A 27,038-nucleotide genomic window follows, 5' to 3' on the forward strand; every position below is an offset into this window, starting at 1 on the left:
TTGTGGATAGTTGTCTCATTGGCAAACATACCACATCTTCTTTTTTATATGAACTGTTTATTTTTGGTTTCGAACAGCTAGTTTAATTGTTTCCACTTATCATATACATATTTTTCCAGAATAGTGGATGATAGAAATTGAGGTTTAATGAATTTATTCTTAAGTTTAATATTAAAAGGATTCTACATGGAAAAAATATATATCTATTGACAAAATACTACTTGACTAGCAACGAAAAGAACATCCTTGTAGATAGCTGAAGCCCAAATAAAATAAAATGTGATTTACTGAGGGCTTAGAACGTCATAGCCAGATGTTCTCTTGAGGATTTTATATTTTCAATTTCAATTTGTATGTAAACATATATGTTGATAAACTACCACATTGTTCCCAGGTTAGCCCACACCCTCTCAAGACACTATAAAAGCAAGCATTTCAATTTTAATTACGAAAATAAAATTTTTAAACTACATGCACATGTTTTTAAATCAACAAAACTATATGTATTATTGATATTACATCATTAGCATATATTCCACAAACAAAATATAATTCATATTTCAAATAAAAGGTTATTTTCCTTTATACAATGATTGCTAAACAGTTACATTCTTGTTTTCAAACTGAGAATGCATGTTTTAACCTAAAATCTTGTGCTGCAATTGTATTGTAATTAAGATTTTCTCTGTCATTGATGTTATATCTATTTATCAACTTTCGAAGGGAAAAAAACACTTAAGGTGGTACCTAACACCTGAACTAAAATTAATTTGGCTCGTTTAATTTTCTATAAATTTGACAAAGTATTTAGTTTGACCCTTTGACAAAAATATCAAAATTTCAAAAACTTTGAACCAACCGTTTAATCAGAAAAATTACACTGGTTACATAGCAGTTTGACAAAAACTTATTTTGATCATTGAGAAGCTTAATATTCCCTTAACAACACAACGTCATTAAAACGTTCTGCTGATTTTACAGAGTTATCTCCCTGTAGTATTAGGTACCACCTTAACTGGATTAACCTTCATCGGAAACGATCATACCAAAAAAATATGAAAACCAAAGGTGCTTAACTTCATGAACGTAATTAAAATATAAAATTAAGAATGGAAATGTTTAATACGTAATTACCTATATCATTTAAAGTGGTCTTAAAGGATACCCCTGAGGAAGTTTGAATGTTTGTTGAATATTTTTTCAATAAGAAAAGGGCAATAAAAACGACTCATTTTCTAAAAATACCACTACATATTGAATATTACATCAGGATCAAGTCAACAAATTATCATTTGATATTTCCCATTTATGTTCACATCCATTTCAACTGACATCTGACATCTATAAAACCAGCTTTGGTCCACCGTTTTCTACATAAGACAATGCTTCTGCTATTAAGCAAGGAATATAACAGTTGTTGTACATTCGTTTGATGTGTTTCAACTTTTGATTTTGGCATTTGATTAGGGACTTTCTGTTTTGAACTTTTACTCGGAGTTCAGTATTTTTTTTATTTTATTTGTTTTCAAGATTATAGAAAAAAATAAATGATCCAAATCGTAAAACTCGGCACTTTAGGGCAAACTTTCATAGCAGTAATTTTTTTTATTAAAATGGACAGTAGATAAATATTTACAATTTTTATTTTTCTATAATGGTTTTAAAAAAATATAAAAAAACATAACTTATACACTATTGTTCTATTTTAAAGGAGCACTAGCTACGAGATAAAAAAAAAGTCTAAAGTATGATTATTTTTGGTTCATTCATTAATGAAAGATAAATAATGGAAAAATAATTCGTTTTTAGCAACCAGTATGGTTCAGTTTTGTCAAATTAAGCTATTTAACATTGATGGTGAATTATGCACAGGCAATTGAATATTTCGACCTAATTAAATCCGTATTCATTAAGAAGTTCAATTTAACCCCTTCGCTGGAGATTGATAACGCATGTTCTATGCGTGTTCGGTTATTTAAAAGAAAAGAATGCCAACATTGAAAGTAAGACAAAGGTATATATTGTGATAGACTAATTCGATCAACAAAAAAACCCACTTCTTTCACAGGAAAAAAGATGATTGACATATATGTTTAATCTATAATATGAAATTAAACAGACCTAGAAAATTTAATTGCACAAGTTTGCTCCTATTTATTTCTATTTTTATGTTTACATCGCTTATATATGTATGACAATGGTTTTTCTTCGGAGGTTAACTCGATAGTTAAGTAGATGGAGTCAAGACTAAAATAAGCACAAAACGAAGCTACATAAAATCTACCATATGCCCTGCTAAGTGTTTATTTTAGACTTTTTTTTAAATTTGGATTAATATTTTACTATGTTATCAAATAACTATAAGAATTTGACAGCTAGTGCCCCTTCAAGCCATTGTGGCTATGTAAAATGTAAGGAAGTATCATCAGACACATTTTATAACTGAATAACATTAGGATTTTTGTAATGAAAGAGATCATCCCCAGTTTTTAGTTGGGTTCGTGTTGCTTAGTCTTTAGTTTTCTATGTTGTGTCTTATGAACTATTATTTGTCTGTTTGTCTTTTTCTTTTTTTGCCATGGTGCTGTCAATTTATTTTTGATCAATGAGTTTGGGTCATCAATGCTCTTCAACTTTGTACTTGTTTGAATTTCTAACTTTTTTTATCTGAGCGTCACTGATGAGTCTTATGTAGACGAAACACGCGTCTTGCGTATTAAAGTATAAGCCCGGTACATTTGATATCTATTTGATTATCCCTCTAGTATCTTTCGCCCATCTTTTTTCAGCGGAGATAATGTTTAAATAAAAGTATTTAAACAGTCTAATGACGACGAAGTCAATTGCCAAGTTATGAAAATGACTACCTCACATGACCTGTATGCCATCTGATTTTAAGAAGACAAATAATTTCAAAAAACATGGCCTCATATTCTTATCAAGAAAAAAATCACATTCCTAATTAACTGGGCATTCAAAAAGTCAGAATACGAGTACATATTTTCAAACTCTTTTAAGTCATTTTTTAGTATCGATAAACAAAAGAATTATGTCAATTAGACATGCCTTGATACGATATATGCACTTGAATTTTTACTTGAGAACATTTTTGTTCGCTTTGGTGATTCCGTATATCGTCAAGTTATTGGAATTCCAATGGGGACTTACTGTGCACCACTTATTGCGGACCTGTGTTTGTATTGTTATGAATTACAATTTATGACTAAAATTAGCAAAGACCCATCGAAACAACATTTCATCAAAAAAAAATATCAATACTTTTAGATATTTGGATGATATATTGCCTCTCAATGATGACGACTTTATTATGTATACTAAAGAAATTTATCCCGTTGAACTTACTTTAAATAAAGCTAATACTAACAATGACCACTGCCCTGTCCTCGATCATGATATTGATATCATTAACGGGAAGCTTAATACAAAAATTTATGTTAAAAGAGATGATTTTTCATTTCCTATCGTTACTTATCCATTTTTAGATGTTGACGTTCCCTTGTAACAATATTATGGTGTTCATATATATCAACTTGTACGATTTGTTCATGAATGTAACAACGTATTAGTTTTAAGCGAGAGAAATTTATGTATTACCGAAAAATTATTACACCAGGGTTTTCGATATCACAAACTAATCAAAACATTTACTAAATTTCATCATCAGTATAAGGAAATAATTCGTAAATATAACTCAACATTCAGACATCTTATACGTTCAGGTATTTCACATCCAATCTTTAATGGTAATATTCCTTACAAAGCACAAAAATGTCAGTATTCACCTCAAAAGCTTACAAAACCTTTAAACAGACTTGATAAGAAGGGATATAGTTACGATACTGGTGTCAGATTTTTAAAGATTGCATATTTTGGCTTTTATATTGATTCACTTATAGGGGCTTGCATCGCAACTGGACACATTTATTTAAAAAAAAAAAAAAAAAAAAAAAAAACAGTTGTGGGCATGACATGGGTTATGTTCTTTTTAAATATTTTATGATAGTATGATACTAAACCCCTAACGGGAGGGATTGTGTCTGATATTCATATGATGAAGACATAATCAGTTTAATTGAGGTCTGGAGCTGGCATGTCAGTTAACTGCTAGTAGTCTGTTGTTATTTATGTATTATTGTCATTTTATTTATTTCTTTGTTACATCTTCTGACATCGGACTCGGACTTCTCTTGAACTGAATTTTAATGTGCGTATTGTTATGCGTTTACTTTTCTACCTTGGCTAGAGGTATAGGGGGAAGGTTGAGATCTCATGAACATGTTTAACCCCGCCGCAATTTTGCGCCTGTCCCAAGTCAGGAGCCTCTGGCCTCTGTTATTCTTGTATGATTTTTAATTTTAGTTTCTTGTGTATAATTCGGAGTTTAGTATGACGTTCATTATCACTGTAGTAGTATACATTTTATTTAAGGGGCCAGCTGAAGATCGCCTCCAGGTGCGGGGGTTTCTTGCTACATTGAAGACCCATTGTTAGCCTTCGGCTGTTGTCTGCTCTATGGTCGGGTTATTGTCGCTTTGACACATTCCCCATTTCCTATCTCAATTCTATCTGATAAAAAAACTGTTATAACTGTACACAAATTTTGTACATTTCCGTTCCTACGCAATATATCTTTTATTGCATATCATAAAAGTAACTGCATCTATACAGTAACTGTATATATACAGGTAAATCTAACGTTTTTTTCTTCCTCTTCCTGGATAATATAATGGGTACCAAAAATATACATGTTGTGATTGTGCTTTTTTCACTTATAGGTGAGTATTTTAAAAATATGTTTTGGGTAAAAGTTAAGTTACTCTTAATATAGAAGAAAACCACTTAAGTTGAACTCCCAATCGACTTTAATTCCATACTTGACTTATAACTTAAGTCGCATTTTTTAATTTTCCTCGGAGCTTCCAGTGTTACTACAAGAAATAATAATTGACAAAGTTTGAGATGAATTTGATTTAAGGACAATTTATTCTGAAATCGTGCTTTCTCATTTATACAACTAATCGGATACATGATGTGAATTCGGCCGACAAGTTTATAATTATGAGCATGTAGTTGTATAGCAATCACACGTTTTATATATTATATGTTGTGTATGATGAAAGGTGTCTGCAAGTTGACTTTACGGGTGTATGAACAATCTTCATTCTCATATCGATATTGCAATTCCAGCTTCTGTAGCAGCAGGTTCGTGATAAACCTCTAATAATTTCGTTGCAGTTGATACCTGTATAACTGATTGTATATATATATATATATATATATATATATATATTATGTGTGGCCGTGCATACCGTCGTAAGTTCATTTACCTTTGACATTTTAATAAAGAAAATCGTTTGTAACTGGATACTTTTTTAGGGCTATAACTCTGAGTAGACTTGTCTGATCAAAATGTTTTTGTAAAGTAAACATATAAGAAATTTAAACGTAAAAATATCTGATTTCAAGATATTCATTGAAATGATTATAACTACGTATACTAAGTGTATGTTCATCGCCAAATAAAAATATTGTCTTACTTTTAAATTATGTACTAAAAAATCACCATATAGCAACAATGAAGGGGTACATTTAAAGACAAGAATATGTAATGAACTAATCCAAGTGTGTACTTTATTTACGTTTCAACATATTCAATTATAAATACAATCATGGTGATAATGTTTACCAACCTATTTACATTAACATTATAAGTGTCGATCATTTTAGTTCTGAGATTAGTTTTGATACATTGTTGTAATAATAAAAACCACCGGTGTTTAATCAAACTACTGAACATGTACTTGTTTGGCTATGTTCTAATTCGTGTATTGGTACAATATAATTGTTCCTACGGATTCTACATTTTGCCTCCATGGGAATGGACTATAACATGCTTGTCTCAGTAACTGAAGTTTCTACGACGCGGGACAAATGCACAGGTTAAGTTTGTCATTTTTCAATTCATCGAAATTTTATGGTTACGCTCAGTTCCATGTCCTTTGTTTTTTTCTATTATGGGTAGACAAATATTTTACTAGGCAGAAATGTCTAGAATACTGCCATCTACCTACTGACTATTTACATCAAAATGATTCCTCAGTCATGAATATCGTCAATTTATATTTTTGTTTGGTTTTATTATTTTTCAAACTATTAAGATAGACAGACAACTAAAATCAGTTAGCATGAAAATACCTACAAATAATTCAATATTTTCGAAATGAATTTACATTTTTATCATCATGACCAATCTGAAAAATAAACTAACATTTTTACATCAATAGGGTAAAATGCGACTTGCTTGACACAGTAAATTACCTTACATCCGTAGTGTAAAATACCTAAATACCACATGTTGAGATAGTGAGATAGTCGGTAAGATGAATTCGTTACATAGTGTGCTAGTGACCTTATACTATATATATATGGGGTCATATACGACTTGCTTGACACAGTAAATTACCTTACATCCATAGTGTAAAATACCTAAATACCACATGTTGAGATAGTCGGTAAGATAAATTCGTTACATAGTGTGCTAGTGACCTAATACTATATATATATATATGGGGTCAGTAAACTCCATATGGGGATTTGAGCCATCATTCCATACGGAATTAATTTACTGAACTAATATATATCGTTTTAGGTCACTAGCACACTATGTAACTAATAATGTTTTGTAAAATATCAGTTGCAACTCCAATGTGTAGCTTTACCGAATGAACATACAAAAAATAAATACTTTATGGATATTTTAGAGAAATAACAGTATATTCTGTTTGTATAGAATTTTTTTTTTTGATAAACGATGTATAATTTTTATGTCACATAAACCATTAAAAAGTGACATTTTTTTTTCTTTCAAATTGTAATTTTACTGTACTTGTCGAAATCAAACAATTTTCATAAATATGTAAGTGCAGTAGGTCATTTTATATCCTGACAGAACAGTCTTCATTCGTATTTCATGATCATAGTTTGGTATACTGTGACTGTCTTAACTGAATTTGGGTGCATTTTCCGGTAGAAACCATAATTGCTTATTTTTTAATTGCAATTAGTAGAAAATTGAAATTTTGTGGCAAATAAGACCATTTTTTACTCTACAAACGGTTTTATTTGAAATAGTAATGTTGGTTTCGTTTTTGTTATGCACGATTACAACTTTTTATCCGCAACTGTTGCCTTGCCGACTTAAAATGATTTTTTTTTTTAAATTCTTCTCAGTCCAGTTATACGTTTGCAATTTTTATTCCTAACAATCAATAGATTTGCGTATCAACTTTGTGTTGAAATGAACAATGTCACAGTGAGAGATCACGGTCTGTTCGGGTGATTGGAACACCCCTTCTCTTGCCGATCAATGCTTTTGAATAGGGACATATGGTCGGACCCCCCCTTTTTACCTAGGGTTGGGATCCTACTTTGAAAATAGCTAGCTAGATCGACCCCTGCGTCGTCAGTGCACTCTGTATTACAATTCCATGAAAATAGCACCAGTCTCGGAACAGGGGTTAAAGCTCATGTTTTAATTATACCAGTTCCACCCATGTTCATTGGGGATAATTATCGACACCGCGGAAAAAAAACGATCATACTTTTGAATATACTGCAGCTGTGCTATTTGAGCAGTCAAATTGCATTGACCGTATATTCATATGTGATATACAGTCACTGACCGTATATCACCTTGTTTATGACGTTGACAATATGTTTCCGTAGTGTTGTATTTGTGACGTCAATAAAACATACAGGTTCGCGGAAATTTTACGTCTTCCGTTGAAAATTAAGAAATGATGTTTTTTACCCTAAATACTTCATTTAGAACAGTTATAAGAGTTGCAGTATATAAAGAATAACCACACATTGTCTCGAAATATCAATGTTATTACAGATATTATAACAATTGTAGAAGAGAAAAACAACTTGGAACTCATTATGCATTTTTTTAGCAAAGCTTTAACTATTTGAGTATACCTATTCTTACATTTCAACTGAGTGCGGTGAATAGTCTAAAATATATTTCCAACATAGAGAAGTTCGTTGATAACTGGATTTTTTTCTCTCGAATCGATGTGAGTTTTTTTTCTTTTGAAACCAAAAACGTAGACAAAAGTGTTTGTCCTCTTCAGGTAAAATAAAAGACTTCAAAGTTCTACAGAACGGTAAGTGAAATTTCATGATGAAGAATACACCCGTCCGCTATATGATGGAAAGGGGGAGGGGTCGGAAGGGTCCTGATCCCGAAATCCCGAGCTGAAAAACATGTAATCCCCAGGTTCCGAATTAAAAAAAAATAATTAAATCCCAACATCCCGAAATTCGAAAAAAAAGAAATCGCGGATCCCGAAAGGATCATTCCCGAAATCTCGAGCTTAAAAACACCCGATCCCGACGTCAGGAAAAAGGTCCTGCCCCCTTCTCCTGTATTTCCTCATTCTCTTATAAACAAAATAAAAGAAAGAAAGTATAACCTAGGATAAACATGCTCCATGGTTGATTGCACCTTTCCTAACACAAAGTATTGCCGACTTTCAGAAATTGTGCCAATCTACATGTAGCTACTGCAACGACAATTGTGATATTTTGTGTCTCATGTTAAATTTATTTTTTAAATAATGTTAGTTCATTCTATCATACTTCGTACAATTACAGCTTTTTCAACCTGGATAACACCGTTTACAATAATAAATGCTACATGTAACACATTGCTGCAAATATATTAGAAAAAATCTTTGTTCAACTACACAAAACATCACTATCGTTACATTGTTTTGGATCAACGGTTTATTTTTACACTTTGAGAAAGTCCAAGATTTAAATGCTACCTGTAAGTGTAATTGTAATCCTAATCGTAGGTGTATGACAGTTTCCGCAAATGTCTAATACGGCTAAGGTAATCTATGCCTGGGATAAGAAAATCCTTAGTTATTCGAAAAATTCAAAGTTTTGTAAACAGGAAATTAATAAAAATGACCACATAATTGATATTCATGTCAACACCAAGAAAAGACATATAAATCATTCAACATTGTCGAAATCGGCATTCAATTCAATGCATGTAGTTACATCGATTGCGTAAAATACCACCTGCTTGACACACTATATTACCTTAACTCGATAGGTTTATTCCACCTGATAGACACAGTTTATTGTCTTACATCGATAGTGTAAAATTACACCTGCTTGCAACAATATATTGCCTTACATCGATTGCGAAAAATACCAGGTGCTTGACACAATATATTGCCTAACAACGATTGCGTAGAATACCACCTGATTGACACAATATTTTGCCTTACATCAATTGAGTAAAATACCACCTGCTTGCAACAATATATTGTCTTACATCGATTGCCTAAAATACCACCTGCTTGACATAATATATTGTCTTACATCGATTGCGTAAACTACCACGTGCTTGACAAAATATATTGTCTTACCTCGATATGATGAAATACCAAGTGCTTGACATAACATATTGTCTTACATCGATTGCGTGAAATATCAGGTGCTTGACACAATATATAGTGTATTAAATCGATAGGGTAAAATACCAAGTGCTTGACACAATATATTACCTTAAATCTATAGGGTAAAATACCACACGCTTGACACAATACATTACCTTACATCGATAAGGTAAAATACCAAAATACTTGACACAATATATTGTTTAACATCTATTGTGTAAAATACAAACTACTTGACACACGATATTGTCTTACATCGATCGCGTAAAATATCATCTGCTTGACACAATAAATTACCTAAAGTAGATAGAGTAAAATATTACCCGCTCGACAAAATGAATAACCTTACAGATGGGTGCAGTCCTAACCTGTACAGCAAGTAAACTTGATAACCAGTCATTTGGACTGGTCAAAGTTAACCTGTGACCGAATTTAGGATTGCTCTGACCAGTCCTACGAACAAAATCTAATTAACTTGAAAAGCGCACTTGGTCCTAGGACTGATTTTATGTCTGCCAAAAAGTTAACTTGGAAACAGGTCCGCTATTGATATAAGTTAAATTCGAACCAGTCCTGTTAAAGTTAACTTAGTTAACTTCGAAACCAGTCCTGCCGTTAAGTTAACATAAGTTAACTTAGAAACCAGTCCTGCCACAAAGTTAATTTTTGCTTTTACAGATCCGATCGCAACCAGATCTGTTTCCAAGCTAACTTTTGACTGGTCTGCTCAACACTAAGTTAACTTGTAACCAAGACCGATCTACATCGATTTTTTAAAAATATTTTTTAATGTCTTTGTTTCGTAGTATTAACATCGAAAATAAAGTAAAATTAATATTTCCGTTTATGTATAAACAGGATTTTATACAAATATTTGAAAATAAAGCACGCATAAATTAATAAAAACGTTGCTTGTAACATAAATGTATCTGTGATCTGCCAACCTATAAATCAAAAAACGATCTTGGTTGCATTGATAACGGGCAATGCATATATATTCAAATACCTATCAAATTCAACCATATTTGCACTTTATTATGTATATCTATGAAAGGGCGTATATAAGATGTTAGTTATACGTCCTTTATCTATGTAGCAATATTTTAATTTCAGGATAGAATTTCTTATACAAAATGAAAGCATCATTTAAACAGACTACAAATTTTTGTTCGCATAAATTTAGGGTGCCAGCATGTCCTCCTTTTATTCAAAATATTGATACGTGACAAACTTTCAGTAGTTTTGATACCTCATGCTGACTTGTACAACACAATTATTTGACCGCATCGACCAAAACTGACCCTATGTGCACTTAAATTTGTAAATCTATTTTTTTATTTCAGGATTCAATGTATAATACAATGGACAGCAATATTGCAATACAATAAGAACAAATTTTTGTTCGCATAAATTTAGGCTGTCAGCATGTCCTCCTTTATTCAAAATATTGATACGTAACAAAATTTCAGTAGTTTTGATACATCATGCTGACTTGTACAACACAATTATTTAACCGCATCGACCAAAACTGACCCTATGTGCACTTTAATTTGTAAATCTATATACCCGCATAGTAAATCAGCCATATTTTTTATGTCAGGATTCAATGTATAATACAATGGACAGCAATATTGCAATACAATAACAACAAATTTTTGTTCGCATAAATTTAGGGTGTCAACATGTCCTCCTTTTTTTCAAAATATTGATACTTTCTGTACGAACTGTGACGCCCGTTTATACACGGAAACCAGGCGTAAGAATCATACTATATCCAGGCGGCATTGCAGTGTTTACAAAATGCATGTCAAGGCGGAAACCAGGCTTAAACCAAGCGTAACTGAGGCGGAAACCAGGCGGAAAATTTAAATGAGTACGCCTGGTCAATAAATACACCAGGCGTAATATCCTTACATAATACTACACTTATTTTAGATCAATGTATAACCATAGCTGTGTACTTTTGTGTATTTCATACAAGCTTCTTTACTGTTGCTTTTATTTCTCATTGCTTGACAAAAAAACTTGAAATATTAACCATTGAAGAAGCTAATATATAAATAAATACATTTTAAAAAGACACTGGCTCAAATACGTTTTTACGTTTAAACAAAAATAATATGACAATAATAATTTTTCTTGAAATAAAAGTAGCATTTTAAAGTGTTTTTTTTTTTAAATTATTGTCTTTTGAATTAAAATATAAATCATAATACTGCAATTTAACTTAAAAGTAAAAGATTTTGATGTTTTTCTATCCAAGGATAATGGTTTTGGGATTTAAAAATTACTGATAGGTTAAATAAAACTTAAAAAATAACTTAGTTATACTCACATAATTATAATTTACCATGTATACTTCTTTCACGATTTTCACTAATCAATTTGATTCCATAATTCAAATTTCTAATACTTCCAAAAAGCGCAAGACAAGCTTAGATTATCCTTGAATATATGAAGCAACGCTTGCAAACTAAAACCAAAGAGCCAAATTTTGAAAAAAAATCCCATGATCCTTAAAACAAAGCATTATGGGTATTTTTATTTACGCCATACCAACAGTTTCACGCCCGTAAGAAAATTTACGCGAGGTTTATCGGATCCTCTATGCTCTTCAACTTTGTATTGTTTGGCTTTATAACTATTTTGATATGAGCGTCACTGATGAGTCTTATGTAGACGAAACGCGCGTCTGGCGTACTAAATTATAATCCTGGTACTTTTGATAACTATTACCACTTTTTTCTACGCCCGTAAGGACTACAAGTTTACGTTTCCTGCTCCTATTAGTCCGCATCATCCAAGTACCAACGCTGACATATCTGAATTCATTTGAGGTTTTAATAAATTAGTATATGAGGTTCTTTTCTGTGAATAGTATACTGTTAAGCTATTACTAGTAGTCGGTTGATTGATTTTGTTTGTAGTCAAACGTCAAGTGGCAACTATTTCATTCAAGTGCACATGTACATTGAGTATAATTTTGGAACGTCCCATATATCAAATCTGACAAATTTGACGAGATTGTTGATAGTTTTACCACACCGTATGTATCCGCACACTGCACATTTTTCGTTAGAATATTCGGCATAAAATAGAATAGTAAATCCAATGCAATCAAGTTGAATAACAATGAAATATCAATACATAAAGTAAAATTTAGGAAGAGACAGGTATAAAACGGGGAACGAAGCAACGTCGACAATGATGTTGATATCCAATGATATAAGAATATTGTTCCGATGAGTTGGATAACCTTTCTATCCGCCCTCTAATATCAAAAAAAACTAAAAAAAACTCTCATTTCCTTTATGATAGCTCTATGTGATTGTATAGCCATTGTTTTATGTATATAAGAATATATCAAATTAAAAAATAGAATTTTGTATAATATCTAGTGGAGTCTAGAGAGTAAAGAAATTTGCTATCTGGGGAAAAACAATGCGAATGCTGTTTACATATTTTAATAAAAGCTCAAGTCTGATTTGAAAACTTTTACACACGATAATCTGTCATAAGCAGACCTGTCCTCAGGTCAGGTCAAAAGCAGACTTGTCCATAGGTCTGGTCAGGAGCAGACCTGTCCATAGGTCTTGTCAGGAGCTGACCTGTCCCCAGGACTGGTCTGGAGCAGACCTGTCGATAGGTCTGCTGCATTCCTAAAAAATCAGACCTTAGGTCTGGTCCATCAACAACGAAGTTAACTTGCTTGTCTGCTTAAAAAAACTCAAGTTAACTTAGAAAGCAGTCAACAAGTCTGCTCCAAGTTAGTTAACTTTAATCAAGCTTAGGATCGCGACCATCTGTACATCAATAAGGTAAAATGCCACCTGTTTGACATAATATATTGTCTTACATCGATAGTGTAAATAAAACCTGTTTGCCACAATATATTGCCTTTCATCGATTGCGTAAAATAACAACTGCTTGCCACAATATATATTGCCTTACATCGATAGTGTCAAATAACACCTGTTTGGCCCCACATTTATATCTTTGGACTCCTTCATTGCGCTTATTCGCTAAAACTGTATCGTCGTATTGTTTCTCATGTCTGAAATTTTGCACTTTAAAATTTATTAAATAACCTGTGTAATTGTAACTAATTAAGTTGTCCTTCTTTGTAGGTATCGAAGCGATAAGTGTTCAGATACAGGCAACACCTTCAGAAGGAATATTTGGACAGAATAGTTTACAGTTGAGATGTTCTTATACAACTGTGACAGGGGAATTTGTTACAGGTGCAAGTATTCAGGCTAAAATAAATGAGCAGTTTAAAAATATAGCCACATTTTATACTCCATCAGTACCATTAAATGCAACCTTAACAACTGATGGTAATTATTTAACAGACAGAGTGACACTTACCAACCCAACATCTTCATCTACAGACTCTGCTGTAATACAGTTTTCTCAGATTGCCTGTGAAGACGAGAAGGAGTACATGTGTCAAGTACAATATGCAGGTTCAAGTGGAAGTACAACGTCAAATTCTGGTGTTGCGAATTTAAGTGTTATAGGTATGTGTAAATAGCAAAACATATATCATCATTTTAAATATGTCGTATAAGTAGATTATTGTAATACTGATTTATGGTTTTATGAATTTATGGTTCAAACAATGCAAACTTAAGAATGAATGTTCAAATATGGCTACTTAATGAAACAAAATAATTGATTTATTTTTAAAGACATTTCATAACAGTTATATATACCAGTGTATAACAACCCCAGTTTCCGGTGCATGTCAACACATGGAGTGAATTGAATTAAAACAGTTCATTTTTCCTGAAATTTTTCCTGGACTCATTTTTTTTTCTATTTGATAAAAAGTGTATGCTAAATTGAAACACCCATTTGCATTTTAAAAAAAAAATTTGCATCTTTTTGGGGATATCAGGTTTACTGGGAGTGGTGCGACCTAGTAAAAACAGAAAACAGAAAGTAGAAAAAATTGTTGTGACTTCTGGGTTGCATAACTTTTTTTCAATTTTCGTGGCATGACCCTCCTTTTTTCAAATGAATCCAAAAATAAATTATAATTTCACATTACGACATTCATAACATGCATATGAATACAATTTCAATGTAGCATTTTATTCTTTAAAAAAAATCAAAGATCAGCTGGTCTGCTTGTAAACCTATGGATAAGTCGTTACAAGACTGCAACCATGAGAAATTAAAACTGATCACTAAATATTCGATCGGGTGGATTTTTATTCCAAAGGCCAATCTGATTCATGAAAATATGTCTTACACCAGTGTTGTTTACTATTGATTCTACAAATCATTCTATATTTAACTCGAATTTGCAAAAGAAATCTTCCCAATCCTCCATACACCTTAACGGGTGTAGTATTACAATCTTTTGAATATAGTTTTTGGTTCATTTTTCTTTCTACAAATTTCTTACCAAACCATGGTTGTTTTATTATGGCGTTTGCACGGCGACTTTTGAGCTTGCCATTCGTATTGTAAGAGAGATAGAAAGAGAAAGGGAAAAATAATCGCAATGGTAACGGGGAAACAATAAGTGTACTTATCCTTTTTTTTAAACTTATTTAAAGTCTTACTTGACATGCTTGATACATTTTACACGTTGCGTTTTTAAACACTAAATTAAAAAAAAAACAAGTAAAATGGGATTCGAACAATTTAGTAACTCGTATATCGAAATTAGGGTATGGGGAATGATTGTCAATGAGACAAATATCCACCAAAATTCAAATGAAGGGAATGTTAGCAATTATATGCATCAAAACGGCCTTTAATGATGATAATACCCATACCGTATGATCGCCATTACTGATACAATATATTAAGCCACGTCTCAGTCATTACAACTGAAATGACATGGCTTATCGCTGGGTCAGCTTCTCTATGTTCACCCGCTATCTACGATGTTGGTTTACTGATAGAATGATCAACGACACCCCTAATTACGATGACAGAAACCAATCCAAGGCTGTGCAGTAAGTAATACCATCTTAAGCATATGTATGGTCCGTAACATTCATTACGGGGGACATATTATGCCGACCGACGTCTGAGGGTCTGTGATAAAGGCCCACCATTTCAATGTCTTACGACTTTGGTCCTGATAGAGCTTACTGTCATCGTTTTTACTATTTCTGAGATTCATCGACCAGTACTTTTCAATCGTGGTTAGCGGGCTGCAAAGCTGACCAACCTGGTCCTGCAAGCAGCCGTTGTCAAGGCAGTAAACAAGACCATAATAGTCAACATACCAAACAGATCTTACCAAAAACAAAATGTCGGCCGTTCTTTCCAACTTTCCATAGTCACGCATTAAACAATATATAAACGATCGCTAATTACTGTCAGACATCGAGACGTCCATGAGAGGGCTGTTAAGCCAGTCAAAGTTGCTAAACACTTCCACCAGTCGTATTGTCGGTTATAAAAGGTCCGGACTTGAAAAATACTAAACCGTTTTATATATAACAAAACAATAAAAATATTAATATCAGGTTATCCAGAACAACCAGACAGTGAACCAGTACATATATCATCAACTGGGATAGAAGAAGGGAATAATATTGTCTTCACATGTACTGGTAATGTTGGTAAACCAGAAGGCAAATTTAGATGGGTGAGATACATACGTAACTATAATGGTACTACTATAGAGGAAACATCATACGAATCACAAAACACGACAGCGATAGAGATTCCATCAAACTGTACATTCCACGGTACCAGTCAGCTGACACTGAAGATGGAACAGCTAGATGATAATGCTATAGTCAGATGTCAGGTTGCTTATCAAGACGTACTACAGGAGTTGTACCAACAGACTAACCCCATTAATGTCCATTGTAAGTTGTTAAAATCAAATGTTTCGATGCAGGGTTAAATTGTGCCCAAAGATTAGTAGAATTACAGACTAAATAAGTCTAGAATTATAACACAAGATGAAGAAAAGTAAAAGCCTTAATTAATATTCAAATCTTGTGAATAATCGTTTCTGATAAGATAAAACATGTGAACTCCCTAATAAATAGACTTGCACTACTATAAAATGCAAGTTTTTAGATAAAGAAAAATAAATAGATGTTGTATGAATTACAATGGGACAACTCTGTACAAGAACCAGATGACACAGACATTAAAAGCGATATGTCATATTACGGCTTTCAACCATTAGAAAAGCCCATATCACATAGTCTGACATTACAGGCCCCGAAATGACGAATGATAAACAATTTAAACGAAAAAACATACGACCTAATGCATTCATTCATGAACTCTGTCAAATCACATTCGGTTGAACCGGGACGTTGTCGAGACAGATTCTGTCATTTCTAATCATGCAAAACCTATCGGATTTAAATCGGTTTTAAAAAGGGGATAATCCCCAAAAAATCGACTGAAAACAGTTAATATTTCCTAAAGAATACCTGATTGTTGTCGTGATTAAATAATTGATTTTACAAATTTTAACTTTAGTTTGAATTCCCAGTCATAATTAACAGAATCTTATCAAACTTTTAACAAAGTTTAATAGGGAATGTTACGGTCAAGGCTTGCTGTACAAATCGTGAAAGCTTGACTCCCGGCTTAAAGGAACATGTGAGAAAGTTTATTTTTACAAAAAAATAATTATTTTTGACTTGTTGATAGTTTTCAAATTAAACAGATATTGTCAGAAATGTACAAGTAACAATTTTTTTTATCATACAGTGTTGACAGAAACATACAACATAATAATTCTCCAACCAACCCAATATATACCACAGAAGCAGGGCCAAAAGCTGTTTACTAGTAAATCACATATAACAGTATTTCTATTACAAATTTTCTCTCACTTTTTCACAGATAGTGTAAGAAATGTTGAAGTTACTAAGTCTCCTAATATTCCAATATTTACTGAAGGAGCAGGACCCATATCTCTGTCGTGTACATCAGATGGAAATCCTTTTGTAATTAACACTGGTTATACGTGGTACAAAGAATCCAACACCAATATGCCATTAGGGACTGGTGCTATATATGTCATTAGTAATGTTGTTAAAACAGATCGCTACATATGTGTAGCACAAAACAGTTTTAATGGGCAAACATTCAACATGAACAACTCTATACACATACAAATAGGTGAGTTTTAAAACATAGAGATATATATCAATAATGCGGTAGTAACTGAGAGAGCTCTATGGTCGTGTAGTTGTCTCTTTGATACAATCCACATTTCCATTGTCAATTTTAACTACATATTTGTAGCATACAATAGATTTTATGAACCACAATCCACTATGAACAGCTAAATTCACATACAAATTTATGATATACATATATACACAAACGTCCACACCGTTCAATAATGTGACATTAAATGAGAGAGATAACTATATCCATATGGCACTGTACAGATTAAATGGACAAACATTCAACATTATCAACTTTCTACACATACAAATAGGTAGAAAATTAACCGCAAAAATTCAATTTTCAAAGACCTTAAATAGTAGACTGAATGAGACAAAACTTAACTTATGTTAATGTAAATTATGGAATATATACAAGTATGTAAGTTTTAAATGAAACAGACATTAAACATAAATAAAAAAAATCGTGGTAAAAAAAAAAAGAGTTTAAATGTTGCAACGTCTCAAAGGTCCTATATTTTGCAGTGCGTGTATTGATTTTGTCTCATGAATGTAAATTGAATTCTCTTTTTTACATTGTACTGTAAAGGAAAATATTCATATCGAATTACTTAATACTATCATATTATATACCATATTACTAAAATTGTAAAGATTCGATAAGATATTCTAAAACAACACGTAAGAATTCATCATTCATGAAATTTCATTAACAGATTTTACCACTACAACTGACTCTACGAAAATGACAACAATAGTTATCAAAGGTACCAGGATTATAATTTAGTACGCCAGACGCGCGTTTCATCTACATAAGACTCATCAGTGACGTTCATATCAAAATATTTATTAAGCTAAACAATTAAAAGTTGAGAATCATTCAAAATTCCAAAAAGTTGTGCCAAATACGGCTAAGGTAATCTATGCCTGGGATAAGACAATCCTTATTTTTTCGACAAATTCAAAGTATTGTAAACAAGACATAAGACTCATTAGTGACGCTCATATCAAAATATTTATTAAGCTGAACACAGAGACTTTTTTTACCCTACCGAATACATCCAGTTTATAGGCAGAGATAAGTTTTACCACACCAAATATATCCAGTACACAGACAGAGACAGATTTTACCACACCAAATACATCCAGTACAAATATAGCGACAGTTTTTACCACACCAAATACATCCAGTACAAATATAGCGACAGTTTTTACCACACCAAATACATCCATTACAAATATAGAGACAGTGTTCACCACACCAAATACACCCAGTACAAATACAGATCTAGGTACTCATTAAATTATTTCATTTCATCTCAGACCTATTTGGGCGGATACCTGCACATTATCATCAAATATATTTTACTTATAATAGATATGAAATGGTGTAAATAAATGACTGTTCTATTTCGTAAATCGAGGACTAATAACTTACTTTGAAAAAGGGCCAAAATGTGGACAGCAAAGTGAGACCAAGTGCAATACACTATAAGGAATCTTCTGCTCATCGTGTTATATTCGTCATCACATTCCAAAAAGGAAAACAACAAAAATACCACATTCCAAAATCTTAAAACAAATGCCAAACTCCAAGTGAAATTCAAAACAGAAAGTCCATAATCAAGTGGCAAAATCAAAAGCTCAAACACATCAGACGAATAGATGACAACTGTCATATTCCCGACTTGTAATTAGTGTAGACATTTTCTTATATTACGGATACCAATGTGTCGAGTTTTATGATTGGATTACAACACAGAGATGTCAGTATATAAACAGGAAACTGCCGGGGTATATACCAAGTGTTTTTTATCCCTAATTTGAACCTCAATAACGTCGTCATAACATCTGTTACTATGTGACGTAGTTGAAAGCTATACAGAACAATACGGAATGTCAGAGGCTCACAGAAAGAATATAATGACGTGCATCCGTCGGTAAAACATAATTCATACAAAATCACACAATTAACACTTCAAATAATTAAACTTAATGTTTAAAAGTTTTAATATAAACTGTTGTATACATGATAAAAAAAAACTTCACAGCAATTTTTAAAATATTCACGTATGCGGAACATATCAAGTTGGCCGGTTTCTCAATATTTGTGTTGTAATAAACAAAGCCACACACATCTACAAAAACAAGATATTAACTCTCAAAACATTTGTTGAAGAAATTGTCAAGATAAACAAGGTGTTTTAAAACGGAATATTCAAAATATTAAGAAACAATAAACATGTAATAATACTAGTATATATGCTGGATTGTGAATGTGAAACAAATACCTGCACTAGTAAAAAACAACATTCAGACCGTAATCAAGGACTCAGACAGGGTATATATTGTGACATTCAAAAGGACAAATAGACAAACCACATGAAGAAAAATGAAAGACAAGAATACAAAAATTTACCATAGCACAATAACATGACGGGATGTACAGAGCAACGTCAAATTGATATCACAAAAAAACAGACTAACTGATAAAATTAATATTCATATATACATAAAAAAAAGAATATCATAACACGTTATTCAGATGATAAACAACGTCAGTACACATAATCTATACTTCAAGACCATCGTACATTATTTGTGAAGTTGATATGGAATATTTATAAGTAAGGTCTTCCTACCCTTAGTACCTTCCAATGAACTTTTTTTTAGAAAAAAGTCCGATACTTTGACAAACCAGTTCAGCATCCTTCTACTTGGACACTGGTGACGCTATAAAAAGTCTGAGTAGCAGCTGCGAGCTCTTGAATACCGAATAATTTTGAAAATATATATCTCATATAATTTGATAATTTCAAAATAGAAATCGTCCCGTTTGTCATAGATTATGTTATTTAGATGACTGCAAATGCCAAATTCGAGAATAAGTCAAATTTAAACAAAATTTCGTTTTAAATATTCTTAGGACAGAGCTACGAATCTGGACATAAGACCGAATCAGGAACAAATAGATAAACGTGTTGTATTTGATAGTTTTACGTACGAAACTCCCATTTTAGTTCTTACGACAACCGTATAAACAGAAAGCAATTGTCATTAGCAACCAAATGAAACAACGCCACGATTTTAAAAAAGATGACTATAAAAATGATAATAAAGATTTGCATTTTAAAGTCACTCATTAAATGTCTACATGGTCTTCGTCGTGCTACTCCTTATAACAGTGATTGACCTTTAGTGATAATGTTTGCCTATTTTCCAGTATTGACAAAAACCTTTGAAGATATGCAGAAATTATGTAAACAACAAAAAGTATCAAAAGAAAATGTCTTCATATATTAAACATAGTCGAAATCTTCAGTTGACATAATTTATTATATTGAACTAGGAATAATCGAGCAATTGAGAAATGGTTCACAGTCAAAATTGTCGACAAGCCACGAAAAAACAAAACAAAAAAATATTTTTGTCTTGGACTATCTTAAAGTCTACACATTAATGTGGAATGGTTATGGTGTATAGATATGAACTTTTTTCGAGATGTCAGGTGCGGTGATTTTAAGATCGGGATTTCGGGATTGATCCACTTAGGGTGCGGGAATTCTGTTTTCGAATTTCGGGATGTCGGGAATTAAATTTCTGTAAATTCTGGACCCAGGGATTTCGGAATCAGGACCACTCCGAGCCCCTCCCTCATTATATGTAGTACTTCCAAAATAAATTACGAAAGGTTAATAATATCTTATAAGCCAAGTTTCATCTTCAACTCGCTTCAACGTGGTCAGATGAAATTAGAAATGCATTTAGCCTTCCTCAACAAACGATTTTGATATAAAATTCTTCTTCTTTTCTTATTTATTTGTGGCGTATCGCTTATTTATAAACTAAACCTCCATATTTACTGATATTTTTGTAGAATGTTCAACTATAATGATTCCAATATTGGTTTCCTTGGTAGTAATATTAGGTGTCCTGCAACTTGGAGAAATAATTAGTTTATATATATTACATAAAAAAGGTAAACTATAACTGTATAATATGTCTACCTAATTACTATTAATAAAGAAAAAAATGGTGTTTTTTTTAAGTGTAGGATTTTTTATATAGAGAAATGGTGGCTCAAACCTAATTTTATACCTAGCTAAACCGTTGTCATCACAATAGTAAAGCTCTGGATATATCATCACGTTTTAAAACAAAACTGATGAATTAATATACTAGTAACAGATACAAAATTACTATAACGTTTACACAAACTAGTTCTTAGCTGTTCAAAGTTTTCACACAAATTTGAGCAGGAGCATGTGTATGATTAAAATTACCATACGTTAAACCATTATAGGTCAAGGTACGGCCTTCAAGACGGAGCCTTAAATAACACCGAACCACAAGCTATAAAGGGCCCAAAACATTACTAGTTTAAAACCATTCAAACGAGAAAAAAACGAGAAACGAGAAACACGTATGCACTACATAAATAGACGACAACTACTGACTAAATATTAGTACACCAGACGCGCGTTTCGTCTAAATAAACTTAAGACTCAAAGGTGACGCTCATATCAAAATAATTATAAAGCCAAACAAGTTCGAAGTTAAAGTGCATTGAGAATCCAAAATTCCCAACAGTTGTGCCAAATACTGCTAAAGCAATCTATTCCTTGGATAAGAAAATAAATCCTTAGTTTTTCAAAACATTCAAATTTTTGTAAACAGGAAAATTATAAAAAATTACCACATAATTGATATTCATGTCAACATTGAAGAGCTGACTACTGGGCTAGTGATACCCTCGGGGACGAAACGTCCACCAGCAGTGGCATCGACCCAGTGGTGTTAATAGTTATCAAAAGTACTGGGATTATAATTTAGTACACCAGACGCGCGTTTTGTCTACATAAGACTCATTAGTGACGCTCATATCAAAATATTTATAACGCCATACAAGTACGAAGTTGAAGAGCATTGAGGATCCAAAATTCCCAAAAGTTGTGTTAAATACGGCTAAGGTAATCTATACCTGGGATAAGAACAAACCGGCCAATTGATACGAATATTCCAACGATTGTATTTCCTATAACGATTTTCTTGATAGAGAGTAGCTGTAAGATGAAGTTGAAATCATCCCTTCGTAAATTTTACTGACGCCATGACGAGTTGGTTTACTGTTATGGAATATCCATTTGACAGTGGATAGCTAATATGTTCCTAATGTCGTACGTACAATCCCGTTTCCTTTCTACATGTTCTAAATAAGACTGGTAAACAGGTTTGCGTCTTTTTGTTGAGGTAAGCCGTCCAATTGATATTTTATAGTATGTCTTTCTATATTGTGATGTTATACTACTATTTCAGAAAAGGGAAAAAGTTTGGTACATTAAAATGTTTAATCCCACTGCAAATGTTTGCACCTTTCCCAAGTCATAAATCTAATATTCAGTAGTCAGTAGTTGTCGTCTATTTATGTAGTGCATACGCGTTTCTCTTTCTCGTTTTTTTCTCTCGATTGAATGGTTATAAACTAGTAATGTTTTGAGCCCTATATAGCTTGTTGTTCGGTGTTATCCAAGGCTCCGTGTTGAAGGCCGCATCATGACCTACAATGATTTACTTTTATAAATTATAACTTTGATAGAGAGTTGTCTCATTGGCACTCATTCCACATCATCCTATATCAATGAACTAATATAAGCAACACGATATGTGCTACTAGCTAAGCAGAATTTGTTTACTCCTCCGGAGCACTTGAGATCAACCCCAGTTTTGGTTGGGTTCCTGTTGGTAAGTTTTCACTTTTCTTTGTTGTTAGTTGTGTAATATTGTTTGTCTTTTTTGTTTTTCGCGATTGTGTTGTCAGTTTTTTTTTAGTTTAGGAGTTTGAATTCCACTCTTGTATTTTTCGCCCCTCTTATGAAGTCTTCTCTTTTAAATGTTTATGGACGCCAACACCTATTGTTTTCTTGTTATACAATATTTGTCACAGATGATCACGAATATGTACCACTTTTGTCGTTACCATAATTCTCTCCTCGTTTCCTAACTGGAACGCATGGCACAAAATACAAAAATCAGAAATGTCAATTAATCAGTATTTATAACAATAAAGGTACCTATGTTACAAAGTATCGTACGAACTATGGCATTGAAAATGGTAGTAAAAGCATGATATTCATTTTTTTTAACCATTCAGGGATTGTAAACATCAAGACGGGAAAGGATAATAAGTAAGTTTATAATTACATTGATTTTCGCTTCAATATAGCTCTATTTTCATGAGACTTCATGAATAAAAGTGGGAAAGGAAATGGGGCATGTTTCAAAGCGACAACCACTCGACCATAGAGCAGACAACAGCCGAAGGCCACCAATGGGTCTTCAATGTGACGAGAAACTCCCGCACCCGGAGGCGTCCTTCAGCTGGCCCCTTAAAAAATATGTATACTACTTCAGTGATAATGGACGTCATACTAACTCTGAATAATATATTTATATAATATAAGTTTATTTCAATAAGCGATTTAGAAATATCATCGATTATATTACTCTTTAATAGTTAAGAGTAAGAACAAAAACGTTGCAGATTAACAATAAGATAAGCATGACTTATGGTCATATTGGTGGTATTGGACATTTTCCTGACAAAATAGGCGAAACACTCTCATAAATAACTTACAGCTCTATATCGACGATCATTCATATTTGTCTAATACACTTATTTCAAAGTTTGAAGTATAAAAAGCGTCTTTTCAAAACTGAAACGTTTGTATATCACACATATATAAATAAGTATCAGCTGTGGAATACAAAAACTCTTGGTTAGCATCATTCTACAATTCATTATACAAATATTGTCCATTGTTGTATCATTACAATTATATTTCATTGGGTTGTTTTGGTTTTTTTTTATTTTAAACAATTTTTTTTGTTGAATTACTTTTCTGGATTTATATTCAAGAGGAACTCTCAAAACCGAATATTCGATGGTGAAGAAGGTATACACACCGAAATGGCGGAGAGTTGTATGAAATTATGTGAATGAGCGTCAGTTTAACGGACAGTTATTGGAAATTGTTATTTGTTTTTTGCTCTCTTCAGTCGAACGTGTACACAACACATACAACGATAAATTGATTGATTTTATGTCAATGACTTTAACAATTTTTATATTACCAGTATTTACCAGAGTTTTTATGGACCACGGTTGCTCATTTGTTTCACTTTTCGCTATAGGCATTCTTTTCTAGTTTTATTTAATCACTGAACGCAACTTTATGCATTTTTCGCTAATTTGTTGTGGCCTGATTTGATTGATGCGTGAAGCTGGATTGATGAAAGAGTCCCTCTTACCTTACATTATAAACCTGAAATTCACTTAATTTAACTCAATTTTGAGTGGATTAGAACGAACTCGCTACTTGCCTGACTCGAACTTACAAACTCATTATTAACAGGATAGTGATCCATTAGATTTAATAATAAATCAAGATATACATGTATTACAATCAAAATATTTCACAGCAACTAAATCTATTTGCACCTAATCAAAATGTGATACGGATAGGCAAACATTTAACATATATATTTTTTTTATTTTCAGGATTTATGATGGAGTCAATAGTACATAAAATACAGAGATAAACATCTTTAATTTAATGAATAGAACTACAAAAAGCGAAAACAGTGAATATAATGAAATGAACTAACGTCTTTATATGCCGTCAAGATACAAAGAAAGACTGTAAAACTGATGGTTAATGTTGTAAAATCGGAAATAACATATCACAAAAATATACTCATTCGGTTATGAAGCTATGGTTGTCGTTGAGTTAAACGCAATAAAATGCAAAGTCTGTTAAAATGTAGCTGACGTCGTATTTCAGTCTTACATAAGCTGTTGGTCGCCAAATATAGATGGTAGAACATTCAGGTGATTAAAATGTTCGCTAAATTTAAATAAATAAAAATATCTTATTTCAAGTATTTACTAAAGTTTCGTTAATTACAGATAGAGAAATATTTTTATTTAGCTTCTCTCCACTTATGTTACCCCTGAAATATAAAAATTTACAAATCATTTGCATTATATATATAGTGTCAGAAATATATATATATATATATATATAAACGAGTCTAAATTGAAAACTACGTTCAAACCTATGATTGCGTTGGATAAAAACCGCAATTTTTATACGTGTGCATGTAAAACATATTTCATTGTAGAAGGGTCTAAATACAGCACAAACAACATTTTCCAAAAGACCAAAAAAGTGAAAAAGTATATTTAAACAAAACGCATTTGACTAACAGGTCGAACAACTGATGTTTTGAAACCCTGCTAACTGCCATTGGCGATTGCCAAATAAAATTGATCACGAGATGTAACAAAATGGATCTTAAGGGCATACGATACAGTTACAGGGAATGTTATGACGTTGCTAACGTAAAATGTTATTTTCGCGACGTCAAACTCTGACATATCTAGAAAAGATGCATTTTTCGACTGATTTTTATCATTCAAACTGATTTAATTTGAAAATGAGTGCATGGACCCCTATTTCTTAAAACAGCAATTTGTTTCATTTTGCAAGGAGATTATGTGACCAAAATTTTATAAAACTGTAAATAGCGCAATTTTTTTAATCTTGATAAACATGCAGCAAAAAATGACGTTTTTTCCTCTATTCATGAACATTTGATAAATATAGAGTTATTTCGGAATAAAAATTGCATAATTTTTAATGATACATGTACTTATAAAAAACAGAAATTACCGATTATTTAACAAAAACCATTTTGTGTTTATCTTTTAAAATAAAAAAGTTATGTCTTTCTTTCGAAAAAGAAAATACGGACACAAATCTGAATTTTGAGCAAATATACAAAATTTCGAACTCATTTTACTCAAAAAGTAGCACATGAAGGTATATTTTTTATTACATATTTGATTTAATGAGGTAAAAAATAGCCTATATGCAAATTTTCATCAACTTATAAATACAGGTTCAATACTGTATCGTGTGCCCTTAATATAAATTTAATACTAAACAGAAAACGATAAACTTGTGACCAAGATGTCATGCCACAAACACAAGGTGTCAATATTTTTTTGTACATCAGATATAGATTTCGACAATATATGTCTCTTCAGTGATGTTAGAGATCGAAACGGTATGTGAAAGGCCATATAATTTACCCTCAATTTCAGATAGACACTTGAATTTTAAGAGTCAATATAGGATGAACGGATCATATAAACCGGAGGGAAAATATGATACAAGCCCAAACGAAAAAATATAAACGAGTCTAAATTGAAAACTACGTTCAAACCTATGATTGCGTTGGATAAAAACCGCAATTTTTATACGTGCGCATGTAAAACAAATTTCGTTTTAGAAGGGTCTAAATACAGCACAAACAACATTTTCCAAAAGACCAAAAAGTGAAAAAGTAT

General features: G+C 32.2%; 1 protein-coding gene across 3 annotated transcripts; it reads left to right on the forward strand.

Moving 5' to 3' along the window:
- The first annotated feature begins 4,718 nt into the window (after positions 1-4,718).
- Positions 4,719-25,484, forward strand: LOC143079264 (cell adhesion molecule 2-like). Of its 3 annotated transcripts, XM_076254504.1 has the most exons (8): positions 4,719-4,796; positions 13,625-14,017; positions 15,989-16,336; positions 17,337-17,615; positions 18,343-18,393; positions 21,504-21,605; positions 23,778-23,811; positions 25,185-25,484. In XM_076254504.1, the coding sequence occupies exons 1-8, from the start codon at positions 4,748-4,750 to the stop codon at positions 25,210-25,212; spliced, it is 1,284 nt and encodes a 427-aa protein (XP_076110619.1). In that variant the 5' UTR covers positions 4,719-4,747; the 3' UTR covers positions 25,213-25,484. The 3 variants fall into 3 exon arrangements, with proteins under 3 accessions (XP_076110619.1, XP_076110621.1, XP_076110620.1); XM_076254506.1 differs by lacking the exon at positions 21,504-21,605; XM_076254505.1 differs by lacking the exon at positions 18,343-18,393.
- Positions 25,485-27,038: the final 1,554 nt, after the last annotated feature.

The sequence above is a fragment of the Mytilus galloprovincialis genome, chromosome 6, assembly GCF_965363235.1.
Source record: "Mytilus galloprovincialis chromosome 6, xbMytGall1.hap1.1, whole genome shotgun sequence".
Taxonomy (NCBI): Eukaryota; Metazoa; Mollusca; class Bivalvia; order Mytilida; family Mytilidae; genus Mytilus; species Mytilus galloprovincialis.

Coding starts and splice junctions, on each gene's coding strand:
- LOC143079264 (XM_076254504.1), top strand. CDS start 4,748: ATGGGTACCAAAAATATACATGTTGTGATTGTGCTTTTTTCACTTATA. Junction 17,616..18,342: donor CTCTATACACATACAAATAG/GTGAGTTTTAAA, acceptor TTTCATTAACAG/ATTTTACCACTACAACTGAC. Junction 21,606..23,777: donor ATATATATTACATAAAAAAG/GTAAACTATAAC, acceptor TTAACCATTCAG/GGATTGTAAACATCAAGACG.